We start from the raw sequence: 22,064 nt of genomic DNA on the forward strand, positions 1-22,064 counted from the left end.
CAAGCCACTGAAACCCAAAATGTGTTACAGAAGTGAGATCAGATTCAAGATTGGCTAGCTGTTCTAAGCAATCTAAAAGAAAAGACTTTTTGTCAAGACAGGATTAAAAAGTTGAGTCATTAGCAAATAAATATAAAATACTTTAGGTAGGAGATCTTTTACTATAGAACCACTTTAGGTGTTAGGTAGATCATTGATGTAGATAAGAAACAAACAAGACCAAGAATAGAGTTTTAGGTTACTTCAGAAGTTACTGAAAAATGAAGAAAAGTGTTAGCCTTTGAGAATGATTTTGATGAAGCTCTTTGAAAGAAATGATTTGATAATCTCAAAAACTTTCCCAGATACACCATATAAAGCAAGCTTATTGAGAAGACCAGCATGCCAAACTTTATTGAAAGTTTTAGATACGTCAAGAGAAATAGCCCTAGCCTCGCCACCTCCATCTAATGCACAATGAAATCTTTTAATCACAGCAGTTAAAAAGTCAGCCATAGAGCAAGAGGATCGAAATTCATATTTATTATCTGACCATAAGTTATTTAATTCATGATGGGATGTAAGAAATTTGTTGACCAAAGATTGAAAGACTTTGCTAATAACAGAAAGAAGACTTATCAAACAATAATTGGAAGGGTCAGAATGTTCTTCAGAGTTTTAAAATTGAAACTACAGATGCCATTTTCCAGCAAGCAGGAAAACAAGGTTCAGTCAAGCACTTATTAAATAGTTTTGAGAGAATTAAAGAGAGTTATGGAGAACACTTTTGTACGACTATGACAGGAATGTTGTCTGGACCATAAGCTGTAGAAGAGTTTTATGAAAGGTTGGTCTAACATTCCATCTCCCATGAATGGGAGATGAAATGTTAGACCTACTTTTGTTAATGGCGCTGTTTTCAAAGGTTTTCCAAAAGTCTCTAGAGTCTAATTTTTGAAGTAAGATATAAGAATTAACAATTTTTGAATAATGTGTTTAGCATCAGACAGCGCCTTTTTATATCAATTTCTTACAATAATAAAAAGGTGTTAATTCTTAAGAGAGTTTTTCTTATGAAAAAATGATTATGATTAGATATAGCAGCTGTACAAGAAGTTGAAAACCATAGAGTAGAATGAGACTTTACTTGGATCCGATAAGAGGGATTAAAGCTTTCATTCCTGCCTGGACCTAAGAGGTTATCATAGGAGGCACATTTATCAGCAGAGAGAGAAAAAATATCAGCACAAGAACCGTCACAAAGAAAATCACGAAAAGAATCCTAGTCAGCTTTAGGGTAGTAGTAAGTAGTTTGATGATAGGGTTAATTTGAAGAAGTACGAGCTGAACGGTTTATAGAGATAGTTGCATGGTCAGAGCCGCCTAAAGAAGAACAAGGGGAAACTGAACACAAGCTAGAGTCAGAGACAAGAAATAAATCAAGGAGTGAAGGTAGGTGATTAGGGTTGTCTGGAAAATGAGTCACAATGTTAACTATTTGAATAAGAGATTGTGAAAGACAGAAGTTATGGGTTTTAGTGCCAGCCGAGTCAGTGGTGTTAGAGCCAAGCCATTCAGGATAAGTGGTGTTAGAGCCAAGCCATTCAGTATGATAAGAATTAAAGTCTCCAATAACAACAGTATTAGCAAAGGGATAAAGAGAAAGGCCATGGTCAGTATGATCAGAAATTACATCTAAAAGAGTGCAGTCTTGAGAAAAAGGAGAACGATAAAGAACAATGAGAAATATGATAAAGTAAAGAAGTGCTAAGTGGAACCACATAAAAGAGTGATCAAAGGATTTAAACCTAATTTCTTGACAAATAAGTGAATTGATGCGTAAGTATGCCCCCAAGTTAAGCATGGAACTGTTAGAGTCTTTTTGAATCAAAGGATAGTACCCATCAATGCTGAGATCTGAAAAAGGAACAGCCAAATTTAAATTAGTCTCACAAAGAGCAAGCAAATCTGGTAAATTTTGCAAGCAGTAAGATTCAACTAATGGAAGGCTACTTAGAAGACCACAAGTTTTTGTAAAAGATATTTTGAAACAGGTAGGTAGTGGGATTATTTTTTATTTTAATATTTTGGGTTACTTTGGGCATGATTTAAGTTTAAAGAGAGTTGAACTCATTTATGGATAGAGCATGGTATCCTAAGCAATGAGCTATGTAGTTGTCTCAGTCCTGCTAATTAAACCAAATTCGTCACTTAGAGCTCCTTATGTGGCCTTGACAATGCACACCATAAGCATTAACAAGGACACTATTCATGCTCAACACAGCACTGCTGATACTTTGATGTTTTACAGCTGTTGATGGAATCAGCCTCTCTGAGAGCTACCACAGAGTTCAGAAACCTCATTATCAGTGGGCCTCAAAACCATTAAACTGAGTTTTAGAGCTGTACCCTTGTTAGGAGAAAATAGGAAAAGTTGCATAGCCACTATCAAGCAGGCACAAGCAAAAATCTTTGAGTAGAGCTAAGAAGATCCAGCATTAATCATCCTAGGCAGAAAATGTAACACAACAAAAGTTCTTCAAAATATACTTAAATTAAACAGCTGGTTTGTTTTAAAAGAAACAAGAAACAAGGAAAAGTTTTTACTTTGAAGGTTTGCTTTAAAATTTTACTATTGCTTTAAATGTTTTTTTTTTTTTTTTTTTAATTTTTCTAATTTGACCTTTTGTTTTAAATTCTAACAAAAGGATAAGTTTTTGATGAAAAATCAAATTGAATGAAGAAATTTTAAAAAAAAAAATTTTTTTCAGGCATACTAAACCACAATTTATCTACATTTGATTTAAGGGATTCTCCATAGCTAAAATCAAGCAAGACGAACGCAACATGATGGGGACTGTAAAGAACTTAAACTAATTAAATTTTTTTTATTAACAGAAAGTCTAAACATCAAATTGCCTATATACATCATGAAAATGTATTAATAACTTTTTTATTTAACTAATAAATTTTTTTAATGCTATCTTTTTGATATTTGTAAAAGACAAATGATTTTTTATCATTTATTTATTTTTATTCCTGATATGTTTCTTTAGACCTTTATGGTGTCTTTTTTTTTTTTTTTTTGAACCAGCTTCAAATTCTTCATTTTCTTTTTTACTTGTTTTTTAGTTTATTTTATTTTCTTTCTATTTTTTTAAATTATGCGTTTTTCTTTCTTCATTTTTTATTTAGAGTTTCTATTGCTTTATTATCTACTTTATTGCTCTTATCATTTATCTCCTTAATATTTAATTATGCATATTATCCCATTATAATATTGTGCAAAAATATCATGCATAAAAATAAGTTGCATCACATTACTTCTTCTAATAAAGTACTATAAAAATAAAAAACACTTCTGTTATAGCTATTTATTAAAAATAGTGTAAATATATTCGTGTAAGTTGTAATAGGTATCATTGTAATAATAAAATTTTTAGCTGTCTGAAATTCAAGCTGAAATAGGTGTGTTAAGTCGTACTAAAGAAATATTACAATCAAAGGATGAACAAACTCAAGCATTTTTAGTAAGTTTTATCATTTTTCAAGTTTTTTCCTTTTGTATTTTGATTATAAAAACTAATATATGTAATGAAATAATGCAGTTCTATTATAATGCTTCAATTCTTCATTAATGTTAAAAGTTGAATAGTTGTAAATATTTTTTTGAAAATTGTATTATATTTAGTTCCTTATTTTAATTATGCCTATTGATTGCTACTATGCCTTGCAAAACTTTAGATTCAAATAAGAAAAATTTTTTACTTACCTGTATCTAAAAATTATTTAATAGCGCAGGGACATATCTACTTATAATTAAAATTATTTAATAGTGCCACGACATATGTACTTTTAATAAAAGTTCAATAGGTAATATTTTTAATAATTTATAGTAAACTAATAATTTTCGAAAATAATATTTTTTTCAAATTTTTTTAAGTTAACAAGTTTTATCTTAATAAAAACATCAAATAAAACTCATAAAAATAATTAAATTTTAACTAAGTAGATGTTAATCTTATTTTAAAGACAAAATAGCAAATAAATAAAGTATAACTGTAAACTTTATTTGATCAGAAAAGTGAACTTTGTCTCAAGGCTTAGCTTTACACTTTATAACTGTCAATATATAATTATTTAAAAAATTGATGATATACTTTTTTTTGGTTGTTTTTACTGAATTAGTTTTTATAATTGATATAAAATTGCACAATGCTTTTCAGCATTGTGTTAATTTATTCAATTTTCTTAGTCAAATCTTGAAGCAAAACATGGTGTATCTGGTTTTCACAATACTAAAGAAGAACTTGAAAAAGTGTCTACTATTAAGAGTGAATTGGATGAACAGAAAGGGAAAACACTGGAAGATATATCAAAAATGGTATGATGATCATGATTATAATGTTTAGAATCACAATGATGATGATGATTGATGATGATGATGATGATGATGATTGGTGATGATGATGATGATTTGTGATGATGATGATTGATGATGATGATTGATGATAATGATGATGACGATTATGATGGTTGGTGATGATTGGTGATGATGATGATTGATGATGATGATTGATGATAATGACGATGATGATGATGATGATGATGATGATGATGATGATGATGATGATGATGATGATGATGATGATGATGATAATGATGATAATGACGATGATGATGATGATGATGCTGACGATGATAATGATTTATTTAGGTAAAATTATTATTTAAGTGATACATGATGAGGATAATGTTGATAATGACAATGATAAATTTTTTAGGTAGTGTAACTTACAAATACTATTGCTCAAAAAAAGAACTCTCTTGCGCCAATCATTGTGGAGTTACGACCTTTAAGACAACAATGTCAAGTAGATATTTTTTTAATTTTTTGTTTCCTTATGTAGTATGCATAACATGTTTTATGCAGAATTTTATATAGATTTTTTACAATGATTAAGTATTTAGCAATCATTTTATGGTCCAAAAATTCCTTTTTTAAAACATTTTAAAAAAATAAAATGAATATATTTTCTTTAATTTATTTATAAAAAATATAGATAACGCATAATTACCTTAATATGGTTACTTTAGTTTCAAACATTTACATCTCGAACATCAATAATTTTTTAATGTATCCTTATTTTATGTTGTAAAAAAATAAAAATAAAAACTTTATGATACAATTTAAAACTGACGACAAAAGATCTTTTATGCTAATTGATAATTTTTGAAGTTGTTGTTGATGTTGATGACAAGGTTTGCACAACAATTGCTTATTGGAAATTTTTATTTTATTTGTTAATTTAAAAACAATTAATTTGAATATTATCAAATAAATATTATTCTTTATTTATTCACATGCACAAAATCAATTCTAATATTATCTGGAAAAAACTGTAAAATTTAGATTACAAATGCCTTTTTTAAACTTATTCTTAAATTACTGTAAGTTACATGATAATTATTTGTACAAAGAATAAAAAATCAAATTAGATTGGATATCCCATTTTTTAATAATTCTTGAGTTTATAGAAAAAAACAGATCAGATAGCCGGTCTTTTTTTCCCGATCGGATATCCAAATTTTCGGATTTTTTATATCAGGTACCGAGATAAACATTTTATATTTTGACAGTAAATTTACAATATAAAAATTAAAAACAATTTCATATGGAAAAAAAATTTATTGCAAACAGTAAGTTATAATTACAATTCCCCTTTAACATTTTAAAGTTACGTTACGTCTCAATCAATTTTTTAAAATATTATTTTTATTGATAAATGTTTTACATTTATTGATAAAAATATTATCTCAAAATAATTGATGTAAATAATTTAAAACATTATATTTTAAATTATTTACATCAATTATTTTGAGTTAAAAACAAAAAAAATTGTTTAAATATATTTATCACTCTTTTATTTTCTAAAAAAGTGTCTTAATTATAGTGCAAAAGTAAAAATTTCAAAATTTTATATAAAATCTATTAGTACTGTGCTATAGTGGTCAGCAAAAATTTCCAAATAACCGGATATCTTAAATTTTCAGTATGGTATTCGATATAAAAAATCAGAAAATTTGCAAATCCAATCTGAAAAAAGCGGAATTCTATAAATTCGAATTCGGATTTGGATCAAGAATTATTAAAAAATTGGATATCTGATCTAATTCGATTTTTTATTCTTGTTAAAAAACAAGAGTTTTATAAGTAACTAAACAGAATGTGCAGCTGTGAGGCAGTGGTTAGAGTTCTGGCTCAAACCCAAGATGTTCAAGGTTCAGCGCTCATTCCCAAGCGACATTGGTAAGGAATATTGGCATAAAATTAATTTATATTGTTGCTTTTTGCGCACTTGTTTGTAAATGTTCATAACCATAACAAAATTAATTGTTTAACAAAGGATAAACTTTAAAGAAGTTATTTAATTCTGTTTTTGTTTGATTTTTTTAATTACATTTTTATTAAAGGTTATTTTTATTATTATTTATTTTATTGTTAATAATATCATTCCCTTTATAAACAAAGATGTGTTCTTGAAAATATATATTTTATACAACTTTAGAATATTTATACATATTTTTAATTAGTTTGATATTAATTAGTAAAATAAAAATAACAGTTTCAAAAGTATTGAATGCGTCTAAAATGTGTTCAAAGTGTTTATTTTATATTTTTTAAGAGAAACAAACTTTTTACTTTTATTAAATCTGCATTGCAGATTTTTTATGTGTATTACTTAAATACACTTTCAATTACTGTTTTTATACTTTTAATTACTGTTTCTATATATTTTTATGAAATGCATTTTTTGCAAAATTAAATAATTTTCTGGATGAAAAATGAAATGCGCCATGTACTCTTTGAAATGCTAAAACAAAGATGTTTTTTTACACCCATGTTGCTAGATGTATAGATGTTTTTGTTGTTTAATTTGTTTTGGATTCTGATAAATTTTGGTTTCTGATCTGATTTAAATGGATATCCGGATAATCAAATATTATCCGTTAAAATCAGATAAAAGTTTGATTTCTTATTAACCGAAAATCTGATATCGGATTTGGGTTTTAACAAACCGAAGCAGATAAAACCATTTTTGCTCACCCCTACTGTGCTTTACACAGTGTGTGTAATGTGTACAGCCTTGCTATACACAGTGTGTGTTTAATGTGCTATTCACAGTGTACAGCCTTTCAAAATTAAGGTTGGCATTTCAGCAATGCAAAAGATCTATTTTTGCTTTACTATGGCATACAGTTGAAATAAATACACGTATAATCATTCATAACAAACATGGCAAGGTCATTAAAATTTATTAAAAAGTCCATAAAACTTACTTTTCAAATATCTGTTGTTTTCAATTTTTTTTTGCTCGAAATGTTTGCTATGTTATTAAGTTTAAGTTTTCACTATGATTAGAGTTGTAAAAAAATAGTTTTTTTCCTTTTGCTTTTTTATTGGTCAAAAAAACATGTTTATTTGGTTTTTTTGGTGTTTATCTACTTTTTTTTTTTAGCAATTTTTTAATTATTTTTGGACATGAATTTTGGAATAGTTTTCTTTTATTCTAGTATGTGATCATTAAAAGCACAATTACATGTATAAACACCAATTTAACTTTTTTTTTTAATAAAAAATCAACTTATATTTCTAATAAAAAATTAAATTACCTATTAGTTAGTTATATATCTACGCATACTGTATGTTTATTTGTCATGTTGTACTTCCTAACAATTATGATTATATATACACTGATATAATATATAGAAAATATACTTATCCTATAAAAAAATTACCATTTTAATTTTAAATATGTAAATATATTAGTATATAATACCACGCTAATTTAATCAGACTTCAAATGCTCAAAGAAATAAGCAATCTATCAAGATTGTTTATTTCTTTGAGCATTTGAAACACTTGCATATTTATTTTAAAATTAATTGTAGATTATAAATTTACTTGATAAAGCAAGATTGCATGTGTAATACATGCTTGAGGCATTACGTGTGACATCTTTTTAATAGGCGCAGTTTTGCTAATAACCAACTTTACCTTGTTATTTAAACTGTGTTATTTAAATGTTTTTATTATCTAATTAAATGCTTCCTGCATTTGTAACACTAAACACTTTTGCAAATTTATGTTAAGCACGTTTATTTTGCGTAAAATATTTGTCACATCAACAAAGTCAGACTGTTTGAAATGTTTAAGTTTTTCCTATAACTCATCTCAAGATAAGTCATGATCGATGTAAGTTTATTTTATATATAAATCATTTACTTTAAATACATAATTATTTGTTACATAATTACCTGTTAAAAAAATTAGAGCAGCAATTTATGAGAAATGCTTCAATCTATGTGCTGGGGTTGGTTTTTGTCAAGGACTAAATGAGGCACAATTGTTAGACCATAAGCTAGCTCTGGCCATAGTGGCAACATTGGTATGTGGATGTAAATGGAGATGTGAACTTCCTAGTTAATGCTTTTGCACAGTGCGCAATGACAAGATTGTTAGGTCTTTTTAGAGTACTTTAACAACCAGATAAAAATAAAGAAATAGTATAAGCTATATATTAAATGTTTTCATAATTTATCATCTGATAAAATTTGGTAACATTTTATAACTAAATATTTTTATTATTAATAGTTTAATACTGTTATAAAATCATTTATTTTGAAGGAGATGACAATAGAGTATGATGAGCGCAAATCTGTATATGAAACAACTGCTGCAGGCCTAGAAAGCAATATTTCAAAGTTAGATCAGGTATGAAATCTAAATGTTTTAATGCTAACAATGTATAATTATGTTTTTATATTTGTTTACTTATGTTTATCTATTTGTTTTTTGTGTTTTTTTCAATAGATATTCAAACAATTTTTTTTCAAATGTATATGATTTAATCATATCATTACTTACACCAAAATATAGAATAAACTTTATGAAAATATATTTGCTGAAATATGCTACACAAAAAATATTGCATAAATGTTTTATATTTAAAATGTTAATATATATATATATATATATATATATATATATATATATATATATATATATATATATATATATATATATAATATATAAATATTTTTCAAGTAAAACCTTTTCAGTTACTGATTGATATTTAAATAGTAGTTTAAGTTTTACCTGTAATTCATTTTAGTTTTTTCATTTGTAATATTTAATGTAAGATCAATGTTACTAAAACAAGTTGGGAAAGTTTGCGTAGTGAATTCACAAGAAGTTTCAGCGTTCACAGTAATTCACTGAATGATGAGCTTAATACAAATAAAGATTCTTGAAAAAAACTATCTTAAGTGCATAAATGATTAGAACCACGGTTATTTGGAACCATAAGTATTTAATTTTTTGTGCTACCTTGGAATTAAGGGGAAGAGTACCAATTTTATACTTTAACACTTGAAAAATTATGAGAATTAAATTTTGCTACTAAACAGTTGGTTAAGTGTTTAGTTTAGAGTCCTGGCAAGATTTTGGAATAGTAGCAGTTGTATGTAATTAACTAGAGATATTTGGAAAAAGTACATTTTAAGAGCCATTGGAAGTAATCGGAAGCTATTTATGATTTATTAAACAGTTGTATGAAGTAATTGGAAATAGTTGTTTGAATAGTGTTTAAAGTATCATGGAAAGTAATTATGTTTAAAAGAAAAAGTGGCAGAAAGTAGTTTACTTAAGAACTTTTAATATTTGTATTTAAAAATTATTGATAGCACTAATTTTTAAAATGTTTTTGTTGTTAGTTTTTTATTTTTTTTATTTTTAAGGAAGTACGGGGATCTCATGAAGATGTTTTAAATCTAGAAAGAAAGTTTCACCAGCTCAATGCTATGATAGAGGTACTGAACAATTTTTGTTTATGATGGAAAAACAAAAAAATAAGTTTTTGTTTATGATGGAGAAGTAAAACAATAAATTTTTGTTTATGATGGAAAAACAAAAAAATAAGTTTTTGTTTATGATGGAGAAGTAAAACAATAAGTTTTTGTCTATGATGAGAAAAAAACAATAAGTTTTTGTTTATGATGGAGGAGTAAAACAATAAGTTTTTTTTTATAATGGGGAAGTAAGACAATAAGTTTTTGTCTATAATGGAGAAGTAAAACAATAAGTTTTTGTTTATGATGGAGAAGTAAAACAATAAGTTTTTGTCTATGATGGAGAAGTAAAACAATAAGTTTTAGTTTAAGAACATTAAAAAGTTTTTAACTTTTCTTTTCCATTAGATAACTGATTTGCAAATGAATCGTATAGAAGAAGAAATGAAACTGTATGTTTTAAATAACTCTACAAAAAAATCTTACAGGTATTTTTTTTTTTTTTTCTTACTTTCTCTATTATCTCAATCACATGTGTACAACCAGTTAAAAAATAAACAGTTAAGAAACAAGGTAGATAGTAAAATTATATTTCTCTATAAAGTAGTTTACTTTACTCTCTAGTCCATAATACAAGGTGGGGGGGGGGGGAACTTTATTAATTTTTGTGAACATTTTCCCACCCACCATAGGCTTATTAAGATCCCCCTCCCCTCTCCCCCTTCATTTATTAATTTTTACTTGTTATCTACAAAAAGTTTATATCTCAAAACTAAAAAAAAAATTCAGTCAAAATCGGTCTTAAAAATTAGAAAATAATTATTTCAGACACCCATAAAAACAAAAACTTTCAGTGTTAACAGGCTTTAAAAATCGTTGTCAAAATTTATCTTTTAGTTTAGTTTCTCACCAAAGTATAATACTCATAGCAGCATACTAAATCTTATTAAACTATGATAAAACAGGTGTTAGTTCATTGCATATGCAAGACGAGTATACTCGTTGGATGAAACTCTCCTTGCGTACGAGCGACAATTTTTTATTCTGAAAGTTTTATTCTCTAAAATTGCTTTTGAATCTTGGTTTAAAATCCATCAGTTAAGTTTTTATGTGAGAGCATATATTTGTCAATATTTTACTTTATCTTTGATTTTAAGTAAAAAGTGCACTTTTTACGGTTTTTATAAGTAAGATATCGTAAATATTCATACTTAAGGTTTACTTTCAACTATTTTTGTATTGAAATTTATTGAGATTTAAAGATATAATTTACATATAAGTATTATATATCATCTGCATCGCTTGAAACCATTTATTCTTTATGTTTTTCACTTATGTTTTTGTTCTAAAACAGGGATCAAAAGAAAGAGCTGGTTGGTCAGCACAGTATCTGCAGTTTCTTGATTTTCTCCTTTTTTATACATTGCTCACATTTCTTTTTAGTTTCTTTTTTTCCTTTTTATGGAATTGTCAATGGGTAATAAAAACTTGCCAAAGGTCTTCTTATAGATGGTTTTACTTTTCGTTCTTCAATGAAACTTTTTATAATATTCTCTCATAACTCAACAAGATAGTAAAAAAAAGGTAGAAAAAATTATTTAACATCATTTCCAGAATATGTACTCCTGCTTTTTTGTACCACTATAAAGTTTTTCGGAGTGATAGGATAACTTCTGGTCACTTTGATCAATATCAGACATTAAGTTATTGTATTCTCAGACAGTATTTAGGTTTTATTTTTATTTTCCATGGCAGTTGGTAACTTACCATTTATGGAATGTGTGCATTGGATATGGTAGGCACATCCTTTTGTCTTTCCATTTGCAAGCTGTAATGCCATTTTGAGACCTCCAAAAACCACTCCTTTCTTTAATTTTGCATTTTTAACTGCCTCTGCATTCCGTTTTCTGTCTTTCTTGAGAGTCTCTGATTTATTTCAATAAATTTGCTCATCTCATAGAGATTGACATCTTTCCATTGGCTCCATAAAGATCTACATCATAATTGTCTTACTGTATTTATAACTCTGTCAGCATATTTATTTTCTGTAACAAATATTGAATTCTATCAGTAATAAAGCAACTCAAATGGCTTTTTTTGCTGGCGAGTGCACTTGTTTTCTGTACTCTGTATAAGTACTTCATACGCACTATAGAAATTTGATTTCCGTAGTGTACATAAAACCATGTTCTGCACTACGTTTGATGAGTATACTCATCATCAATAGTCAATAAAAATAATATTAAAAATACTATTTTTATAGCTTAAATTAAATAAAAAAATATGGTTTGGTTTGTGAGTTTATAGTGCCAATTATCCATGTATTTTGCAACAATCACTTAATATTATTCCATACGCAGTTTTTTAACATGTGCATTGCAGCCAAATGCACATGTTAAAAAATGTGCATTTGGTTGCAAGCCATGCTAGAATTAAATAGTTTTATGCATGTTTTGTATAAAATATTAGTTTGGATTTGTAAATTGAAATTTATGTCAGACCGATAGTTTTCACAAACTGACTGAGATAAATATAATTTGGAAGAATTAAAATCCCTCCCCCCCCCCCTCTTTTATTAAGAACTCATCCCCTTCCCCCCTCCCCTCCCCCCTCCTTCCTCCTCCTCCTTAAGAACTCGAGAGTACTAATGTGACCATTATAATATTAATACAATCGGAATTGTTAACAAGGCCAAAAATTGCAAGGCCACACATTACAAGGCCAAAAGTTACCAGGCCAAGGTTAAGGCCAAGAGTTTCAAGGCCAAGGCCTACGCAAACATTTTCTAAACCAAACACTTCGATTTTAGCCTTATGTTAAGGCCAATTACTAACTGTAATTAGCAAGTGTTGTGACAATAAAACCACATTTTGTAAAAATAGACCAAGGTTATGCGTAGAATTCAACAAAATCAATAAGAAAATATGTATTTTTTTTTAAGGCCAAGACCAAAACAATCAAGGCCAAGGCCGAAATTTTCAAGGCCAAGACCAAAATTTTCAAGGCCAAGGCCAACAGTTTCAATGCCAAGACCAAGGCCTCAATTTTTGGCCTTAAGGCTAGGCCAAGGCTAAGGACTAACAACTCTGAATACAATATAATAAATAACTTAGAATCCTGGACACCAGACATTGAGTTAAGAAAATATGAATAAAAAATTAGAAATTGTTAATGAAACAATTAATTCTCAGAATTTGGATTAGTGTTTTAACAGACTAAAATAAAACCTTTTTTTATGCAATTTTCTATACCTTACTTCAATACTTTTTAGTAGAAAAACTACACATTTTGTCTACCTTATGTATAGTTATGAATAAAAAAATAATTGATAACATAACTTTAAAAAATTTTAAACGCTTCGGTAGTCATTGCATGAACTGCTTTTTAGTGTAGAAAATTAAAATCTGTCAAATCTTTGTTTTGAATTAACAATTAATGTTCAATGCTTTATAACTTCTTATTGTAAAATTGTAAGGTTCTATAAAAAAAAAAAAACAGGTAAAGACTTATAATTTTTTTTCTTTTTTATTAAGTTTTGACAATGTACTTCGGAAGTGCAGCAAACTAACCTATTTGGCCACTACGACCAGGGCCGCCCAGAGGAAGGGGGGCACTGGGTACATTTTACCTAGGCACACGGACAAATGGGGCACATGCGACCCTCAATACAAGATTTTATTAAAAATTTTAATAATCATAAAGAGCACTTCACCTTGGAGAAATTTAAAACAGAATCTAAAAGACTCTTATTACAATTAGAGTTATTACAACAGACTTCAAATATTTATTATTCTAAATTTAATTAAAAAAACAAAACAAAAAAAAACGTTGTTATTATCACTAAATATATCTTATTAAACAATAATATATAAAATGTGTATGCATTAATATATGTATGTCTATATTACTTTAATTTTAAATCAGTAGAAAGATACTATAGTTTCGCGTTCTTTTAAAGATATTTTTAGCATTTTGCAAAATTTATATTTATTTTAAGACAGATTATGTATTCATTTGCTTTTATATAAACACAGACAATATGCAAATGGGGCTCGGTGATAAAACAGTTTATGTCTTCTTCTTACTCCGGCCTAAATTTATATATGTAGTATGTATTTATTGTAAATTTGTGAAACTTGCAAATTTGGCAAATTTGAAAAAAATAAATAAAGATATTTTTATTGCAGACGGAATACATTTTTTTTGAAATCGATAATGTATAACTGGTTTCAGCTGAATCATTTTAAATACTTCTGCCTGTGATTGTGCTAATGAGTTTAGTACTACCATAAATTACTAGAAATTACCAGGTATAACTTCATAGCTGGATTACTTTGTTCATAATCAGATAATCATAATTTTAAAATGAGGTAGTTTAAAGTAGCAAATAAATATATTGCTCGATTTTTATTGCAAAATTTATGTGAAACAAAGGGTAATTGGTACAAAAAGCGGCGTTGATCGCGCCCACCAACTCCATCTGCAGTTAGGGCTTGTAATATTTTGTGATTGTTTTAACGGTGGTAATAATTGTCAAGAGAGGGAAAAAAAGGAAGATTATTGGCACAATTTTAAGCAAATAAGTAAAGACAAAATATAAGATTTTTTTTTTTTTGTAAGATATTTTGTAAGATTTTTAGAATTGAAACATGAAATGAAATTGTAATTTAGTTTAAGGTAAATGGAAATTTCACAATTTCTATTTTTTCTGCGTGTCTGATTGCAATGGCTCCAATTTAAATGTAGTTAAAATTCCAATTACGTAACACATATCCGAACAATAGGCTTGTTTAAAAACACCATCAATGTTATGTTACATAATAACATAAATCAGTTAAGTTACTCTCATTCCAGCACTTTTCAAATATTCTTTCTCAATACATTTATTTCAATTAATTTGATATTGTGAAATTGCATTTAATTCTTTTTTTCTTTAATTCCTTTGAGAATGAAATTCTATATAAAAAACTCATTTCTATTTCAACACAAATGAAAAACATTTTTATTTAAAAATACGCAACACACATCTTAGAGTGAAAACGTCATGTCCAGTTTTCGAAAGCATGAATCAGGGTCTCAAGGCAGAAAAAAAGCTGTAGAATAAGTTGTAAAAGAATACAAGAACAACCGCTCATTGGAAGAGTGTGGCTTCGATAAAGTTAAAAAAAAAAAGCCATCTAATAACTCTACATCCGACCAAGTAGTCCAGGTATAGGCTAACAGCTTTATTTTTTATTCACAATCTTATATTCATAATTTAATTCCAAAACTATAAAAACAATTCTTTTTTAGACGGACCATGCTACTAACAGCATTGGTGAATCCTTGAGTCCAAGAAAATCATCTTCCCCTTCAATGATTTCAACAGTCTCTGAAGAAGATGATAATGAGGTGAGTTTGGTACGTATTCTTTTTATATGAAAAACCTGCAGATATTAGTAACATATAATATCTACAGATTCTAAAAACATATCATTTAATATCTGAAGATATTAAAAACATCCTACAATTCTCAAATGCTTTTTTAAATATAGAATCAAGAGGTGATTCAAATAGGTGATCAAGCAGTTAGAAACGACTTCGCTTTGTGGAAGAAGGTTTTATCCAAAGTCGAACGTGATCTAGTCATACTAAATGGATCACCTCAAAATCTGCCACTTTTTCCTTGGGATTCTACAAACAAAAAAGTGCCTACCTCCGTTTTATACGAAACTTCTCTCAACGAAGAAAAGATTAACAGACACTGGCTTATCTGAAGTGAAACTGCAAAAGCTTTCATTTGTTTTCCCTGCTCTATTTTTGGACAAAAGTATAATTTTGGCCCTGGATTTCAATCTTTGCTCTTGATGTGGAATGGCGGAATAAAAGATAATTGGCAAAAGCTGGGAGAAAAGATTAAAAGTCATCAGTGTAATGCTCAACACAAATATCACTACATCGTCTGGAAATCAGCCTTTGAAGCCTTGAAAAATCAAACTGGAATCTATTAAGAACTTGAAAAGTTAATAAAAGATGAGGCATCTAAGTGGTATGAAATTTTACGCTGCGTCCTCTACGTCACTCCATTTAGCTTCGAGAAATCTAAGATGTGTTATGTGAAGTTGATGTTTATAAAATAATTTTAATGTTGCTTGGAATACTGATCTAGGTGTAAACTTTATTCAATATTATGTTCATATTTGTCTAGGTTCATGAAACATGCTGGACGAGTATGATAATGGTAATTTTTTAGCCACTCTCGAGCTGTTGGGGAAACAAAATAAGACACTTCAGTTCCATCTTGAAGAAGTTTCTCGACACCAAAAACAAGGAACAAGAATGCAAGCGCACTATTTGAGCTGGAGAACTCAAAATGAGTTCATTATGGCATGCGGTGAAACTGTTTTTGCTGCTATTATCAAAGAGGTCCACACAGCCATTTATTTTTTCATTATTGTTGATGGAACTCCGGACGTGTCTCATATGGAACAAATCACTTTCGTTCTTCAATTTGTCCGCCTAAGATCTGACAACCAATGGATTGTAAAAGAGCGATTTCTGAAGGTAGAAAATCTGGGGAAAAAAAGGGTTCTGACATTGCGAAGCTAATTATAGACGTTTTGGATCAAAGTTGCATTGATTTAAAGTACTGCAGGGGCCAGGGCTATAATAACGGGGTTAATATGTCCAGTCTATACGAAGGAGTGCAGGCCATCATTCTCGAGAAAAATCCCCAAGCTTCGTTAATGCCTTGCAGTGCGCATAGCCTCAATCTAACTAGTGTTCATTCTGCAGAATCCTCTACTGTAGTCAAGAACTATTTTGGCAACATCCAATTGTTATATAACCTTTTTAGTAGTAGCCCCATGCGCTGGAAAATATTGACTGAGGCAACTAGCCAGTCCCTTTACCAAATGTCCCAAACAAGTTTGAGTGTGCGCATAAAGGCTGTCTGGCCATTTTCGAAACGACCAAAAGAAATACTGAAGTTCTTGAAATTTCTTGAAGAACTTGATTTAGGAGACCATCAACTGACTTTAGTTAAGACACTCAAAAAGTGGATTCAATCATTTGAATTCATTGTCTTGACTTCTTTCTGGTTCAAGGCTCTCCTATGTGTCAACGATGTCTGCCTCCTTCTTCAATCAGAAAGCATTTCTTTGGATGGCGAAACAAAATTTTTAAAGACTCTAATCGATGATCTTGACCGACTACATTCTTCATGGCCCCAAATCCTCCAAGAAGCGAAACTGGTTGCATCTGGGTTAGCTTCGTTTGGGTTCAAAATGATTTTGTTAAAAAAAGGACAAGGAAAAAGAAAACATTTCATGGCGAGTCAATGAAAACAGCACACTTCCATAAAGACAAATCAAAGGGTTTTGAGGTGAAGGTATTTAATGTTGCTCTTGACACGCTGCTCCATCAGATAAGATACAGAATGGGTACAGCTCAAAAGACGACGGATATGTTTTCATTTATATGGTGTTCTCCGTCTCCTAGTGATGAAGAAAAACTTAGTCAGAAAGAAAAATGCAAAGTCCTAGCAAATCTCTACATAAATGATGTAAAAGAAGAGGAGTTGATTGAAGAAATCCGTCACAAAGATGTTCTGAAGGGATCAAATACTCTGGGACAAATAGAATCTCTTTCTTCTATCAAGTTGCTCAACAGAATCTACCAGAAAAGTCTTCAGTCAATATTTCCTTCAATCTGCATTTTGCTTTGCATTTTTAATACAATCCCGGTTTCAGTGGCTGAAGGAGAGCACTCTTTCAGTAAGAGCTTGATGTTATATAAGTTGCTATATGAGTTGCTCTCATCAAATCCAAATTACGATTAACAATGACTGAAGAACGTATTACTAACCTTATTATTATGGTGATTTCAATTGAAAACGACCTTGCCAAGACTTTATCGTACGAAAATGTCATCTCAATGTCTAGATTTGCAATGAAGAAAGCCCGCAAAGTGAAATTAGTGGGATTCAGGCCTCATAATTAACATTTTATTGATGAAATATATAATTCCATTAATTTTAAATTGTATCTGTGTTTTTGTTTTTTCATATATAACCAAGCTCAAATATAGAGTGTTTATGTACAACCATAGTCAATACAAAAATATTTATTGTTTTCATTAAATTGTAAGGCGATAGTAGACATAAGGACTGTAAACAGTGAAATTCATGCTTAATTCAATATACCCAGGAATCCAAAGTTTGGGACACCGACCAAAAATTGAACCTGGGCACCACAAAGTCTCTGTCCAGGCCTGACTACAACACACTAAACTCCCAATTTTAACACTATTTAAAAAACAGAAGATGGAATAACTTTATAAAACGGCAAATGAATGCTTGAAATCAAAATTAAGGTGATTTTGCCGCAATCCAATTTTTAAATAAAAGTAAAACTTTATAAAAGTACAAACATGCTATTGAACTTCAAAAATATTTTATTTTTTATTTTTAAAAAATCAAAAAAGATTTAAAAAAAAAGATGTGGAAGAGCAAGAATTTGAATCACTGCATTTCACTTCACAATGCTGTGACCTAACCAATCGGCAGCAGCGTTAAATTCAGTATTAACAGCAGCAGCATTAAATTCAGTATTAACAGCAGCATTAGATTCAGTATTAAAATATTATATGATTTTGAAAACAATAAGATGTAAATCTAGTTTAAAAAAAAATCTCCTTAACTATTTCATAGTTACATTTATAATACAAAGATCTGTCAAAAGTTTATAAAAGCAGTTGTATTCCAATTATTTTTACTTTTAAAATACTTTTTAATAACATTATTATAATAACATAATAACATTAACATAATAACATTAAGATACTTTTTAATAACATTGTTGTTACATTTTTAATGATAATAATTTTAATGATCAAATGCAGATATGCTGAACAATAAATTTCACAATGTTTAAATAATGGAGGGTGGTATATCTAATTTTTCTTGTTGATTTAATAATAACCAAATTGACAATAAACCTTGAATCAATAAGAAAAATAATTTGATGTTTCTACTATCACTATTGAAAGTGTCAACATAAAATTTGATAAATCAAAAGAATTTTTTAATTTAATTGATTGGTGTACAGGTGTTGCAAGATTGTTAGTAAGTAGAACTTTTAAAATTAAATAACATCATTGCTGTACTTTAATGCACCGTTATGGAGTTCTTTGACATAAGAAGCAGTAGACACGAATTCTTTGAAAATATTTTATAATATTTATGATTATAATTTATGATATCAATTAAAATAAGTGGAAGAAAAAAAATGCAAATTAAAGAAATTTTCATTCAACTTGAAAATATTTTTAAAGTGGACAATTTACACGTGCTTCTACCAGCTCCAGTGTTAATCTATATTTTTTTTATTTGTAATTGTTTCATTTTTAACTGGCTAAAGAACAGTTTAAAGCAAAAAAAATTATTGATTTTTTTTTAATGGTTTAAAAAAAACAGAATGTTGATTTTTATAGAGATCAGTATGCTCAAAAAATACATGAACAAGAAGTACTTGGAAAGGTAAATCTATTTGTTTTTTCATTATATATCTATTTATTACGATATGTTATTTTTTCATCTACTTGCTAAAAAAGTAGTAAAGTTTATGCACATTGCAAAGGATGTTATGTTGGATATTTCAAGTTGTGTTGCTTTGAATTTGAAGGTTCACCCTATGCTAAACAAACTCTTTAATGCTTGTATAGTAAATTACAAATTTACAATCAATAAATTTTTTATCTCTATAATAAATTACAATAATTATATAAGTTATATAGTTAAAATAAATTACAAATTTATTTTAGACATAAAAAAGGTTTAAAAAATATTAAAAAAAAAAGATTTTTGGAGGGTAGAAATATTAGTAAAGTATTCAGCATGCCTTTGCATCTTTTGTAATTTTCAAACTAAATTAAAAGATTTAGCTTGAAAATTATTAAAAAGAGCTGCGTTGATGTTTCAAAAATTTCTTCGACAAAGATAATGGAAACAGTTTTTTTTTTTTTTTTTTGTCTGAAGATATAGAGTGAATAAAACTGATTATAACGAAAAAAAAGCTTTTAACAAAGGTCATAGAATTTTTTATTCAAAGTGATACACAATCTACTAACCGACAAGGAAAGCAAACAATACTGAAAAACTATCTTCAAAAATTTTGATAACGAGAACACTATTGCTCAAGCATAATCACAACAGAATTACTGTTGCACTTTATTTTGGTATTATTTTGGTGTTGCTATTATTTATTTGGTTTATCCTCCTCCGGCTAATTGCTAGGCCCACGATGACGAGTTCAGCTCACTAAAAGAATCATAATCCGCTTCGGTGGACCAGTGAGTTTTAAAAAACGAAGAATGTTAGAGTGGCAGACTGAAGAAGTTGAGTTAGAAAGATAAAATTTAAATAGCAGACAGTCATTGCACTGAATGTTAGAATGTACAATTATACATTAATCAGTTATAACTAATTAATGTATTTGATTAATTAGTTATAATTGGTTATAACTAATTTATGTATATTTATGTATCTATTGCACTTAATTTGTTTCTTTAATTTCTAATTGAGTATTAATTTCGCATTATGAGTTCTTTATGAGTATTAATCGAGTTTTTCATTTGTGGTTTTACTTTTGGTGCAATTTGACTCAATAAAAACAATAACAAAGTTTGAAAATTTGAGTTTCAAAAATTCTTTTTGAAACTCTTTTTTTCCCGATTTATTTTAATTTTTTTTTCCCATTCTGTAATTGAAAATTAGGCATAGCACAAAATTTTACGCTAAGAAATAGGCCAGGCAATACAAACTATGTTATGCGTATCATTTTATTTTGTCAAAGCATTACTTTCAAGACCGGCGCGATTAAGTGTCGAGTGTGGAAGTGTCTTACGAGTTTTGCCGACTTAAAAAAAAGAATGTTCTCAAACTCTCAAAATTGCTGACTTGAGTAAATAGTCTCATTTTGCCGACTGTATCTAAAAAAGATTGGCATTTGCCGACTGGAGGTACAAAAATGTCCTAATTGGGCGACTAATTGTGCAAATATTCATTGGAATAGAGGTGGTGGTAGTGGAGGGGTTAACACCTCCCCCCTCCTTTTTTCACGCTGGCCTGAGTTACTATATGTTACTTTATTTTGTCAAAAAATAATTGAATATACTCAATAGAGTAGTGTAGTTTATATTATTTTTATGTAAGATATAAAAAAGGATCATTATTTTTACTTTTTTAAATTACTCTGATTGACAGTCACTTAAAGAGCAACAAAAGTACGTTCGTGAAAGTCATGGTCCAAATCTACTACAGATGAAAATGTGGAGTGTAAATAAAATGTTTTATGTTTAATTTTTTATTTTTTATTTTTTGTGATATTTTTTGCGAGAGTTTTTTGATAAAGTATATTGTGCTATTTTATTTTATTTTGAGACATATTATATTTGCCATGCAATATTGTACTTTTTGTTACTTATATGCTGTGATTCTAACAAGGTTTGCAATCAGCGATGCAATGCAATATTTTTTTACTTATATGCTGTGATTCTAACAAGGTTTGCTTTTTAGGATTTATTGTTGCTTATGAAAGCCAAAAAAACTGTATCGGACCAAAATGTTTTTCGAGACAAAAGTCCGACACATTATGAACAAGATCATTTGGTGTTATAATACAGACCATTTGTGATTGTGAGGCGGTTTGTGGTTATAATGCAATTGATGCTGTATTTTTATGATTTTAACTTTTAACTCTTACCTAATCTTATGAAATCTGCTTGACCTTTTAAAACCTTTTGTAAATATTTTGTAGATTTTTTTTTTGTTAATGCAAGTAATTTATTGTGCGTTGTATGATAATTTATTAGAAAGTTTTATTTAAATTATTATAATATATAAAATACGTATATATTGTTTACACTTTGAAAAGATCCTGATATTGCGGTGGCGGTTCGAATATTTTTTCTTTTTTAATTAACTATTGTACTTCTCAATTATGACTTTTAATACTTTTATTTATCTACAATCACTTTAGGATGCCTAAAGTCTTGTTTCCAATAAATTGACACTTGGATTTTATTTTCTAATCATTTTGACTAGTTTTCTTTTTTTTTTTTACATTTCAAGGTTTTATATCTGCGTTAGTCAGCGCATTAATTGGTTGTATCTGCGTTAGTCAGCGCATTAATTGGTTGTATCTGCGTTAGTCAGCGCATTAATTGGTTGTATCTGCGTTAGTCAGCGCATTAAA

At 28.5% G+C, this 22,064-nt stretch overlaps 1 protein-coding gene across 1 annotated transcript in view; it reads left to right on the forward strand.

Annotated features, from left to right (window-relative positions):
• The window catches only part of LOC100200661 (intraflagellar transport protein 81 homolog), a 37,552-nt gene extending 15,821 nt beyond the window's left edge, over positions 1-21,731 (forward strand). Inside the window, 9 exon segments of the mRNA XM_065786947.1 lie at positions 3,423-3,509; positions 4,235-4,363; positions 4,764-4,853; positions 8,669-8,755; positions 9,781-9,852; positions 10,240-10,319; positions 19,303-19,348; positions 21,074-21,145; positions 21,386-21,731. Coding sequence (XP_065643019.1) covers positions 3,423-3,509; positions 4,235-4,363; positions 4,764-4,853; positions 8,669-8,755; positions 9,781-9,852; positions 10,240-10,319; positions 19,303-19,348; positions 21,074-21,145; positions 21,386-21,487 — 765 coding nt within the window. The 3' untranslated portion in view covers positions 21,488-21,731.
• The last annotated feature ends 333 nt before the right edge of the window (positions 21,732-22,064 follow it).

Source organism: Hydra vulgaris, chromosome 01, assembly GCF_038396675.1.
Source record: "Hydra vulgaris chromosome 01, alternate assembly HydraT2T_AEP".
NCBI lineage: Eukaryota > Metazoa > Cnidaria > Hydrozoa > Anthoathecata > Hydridae > Hydra > Hydra vulgaris.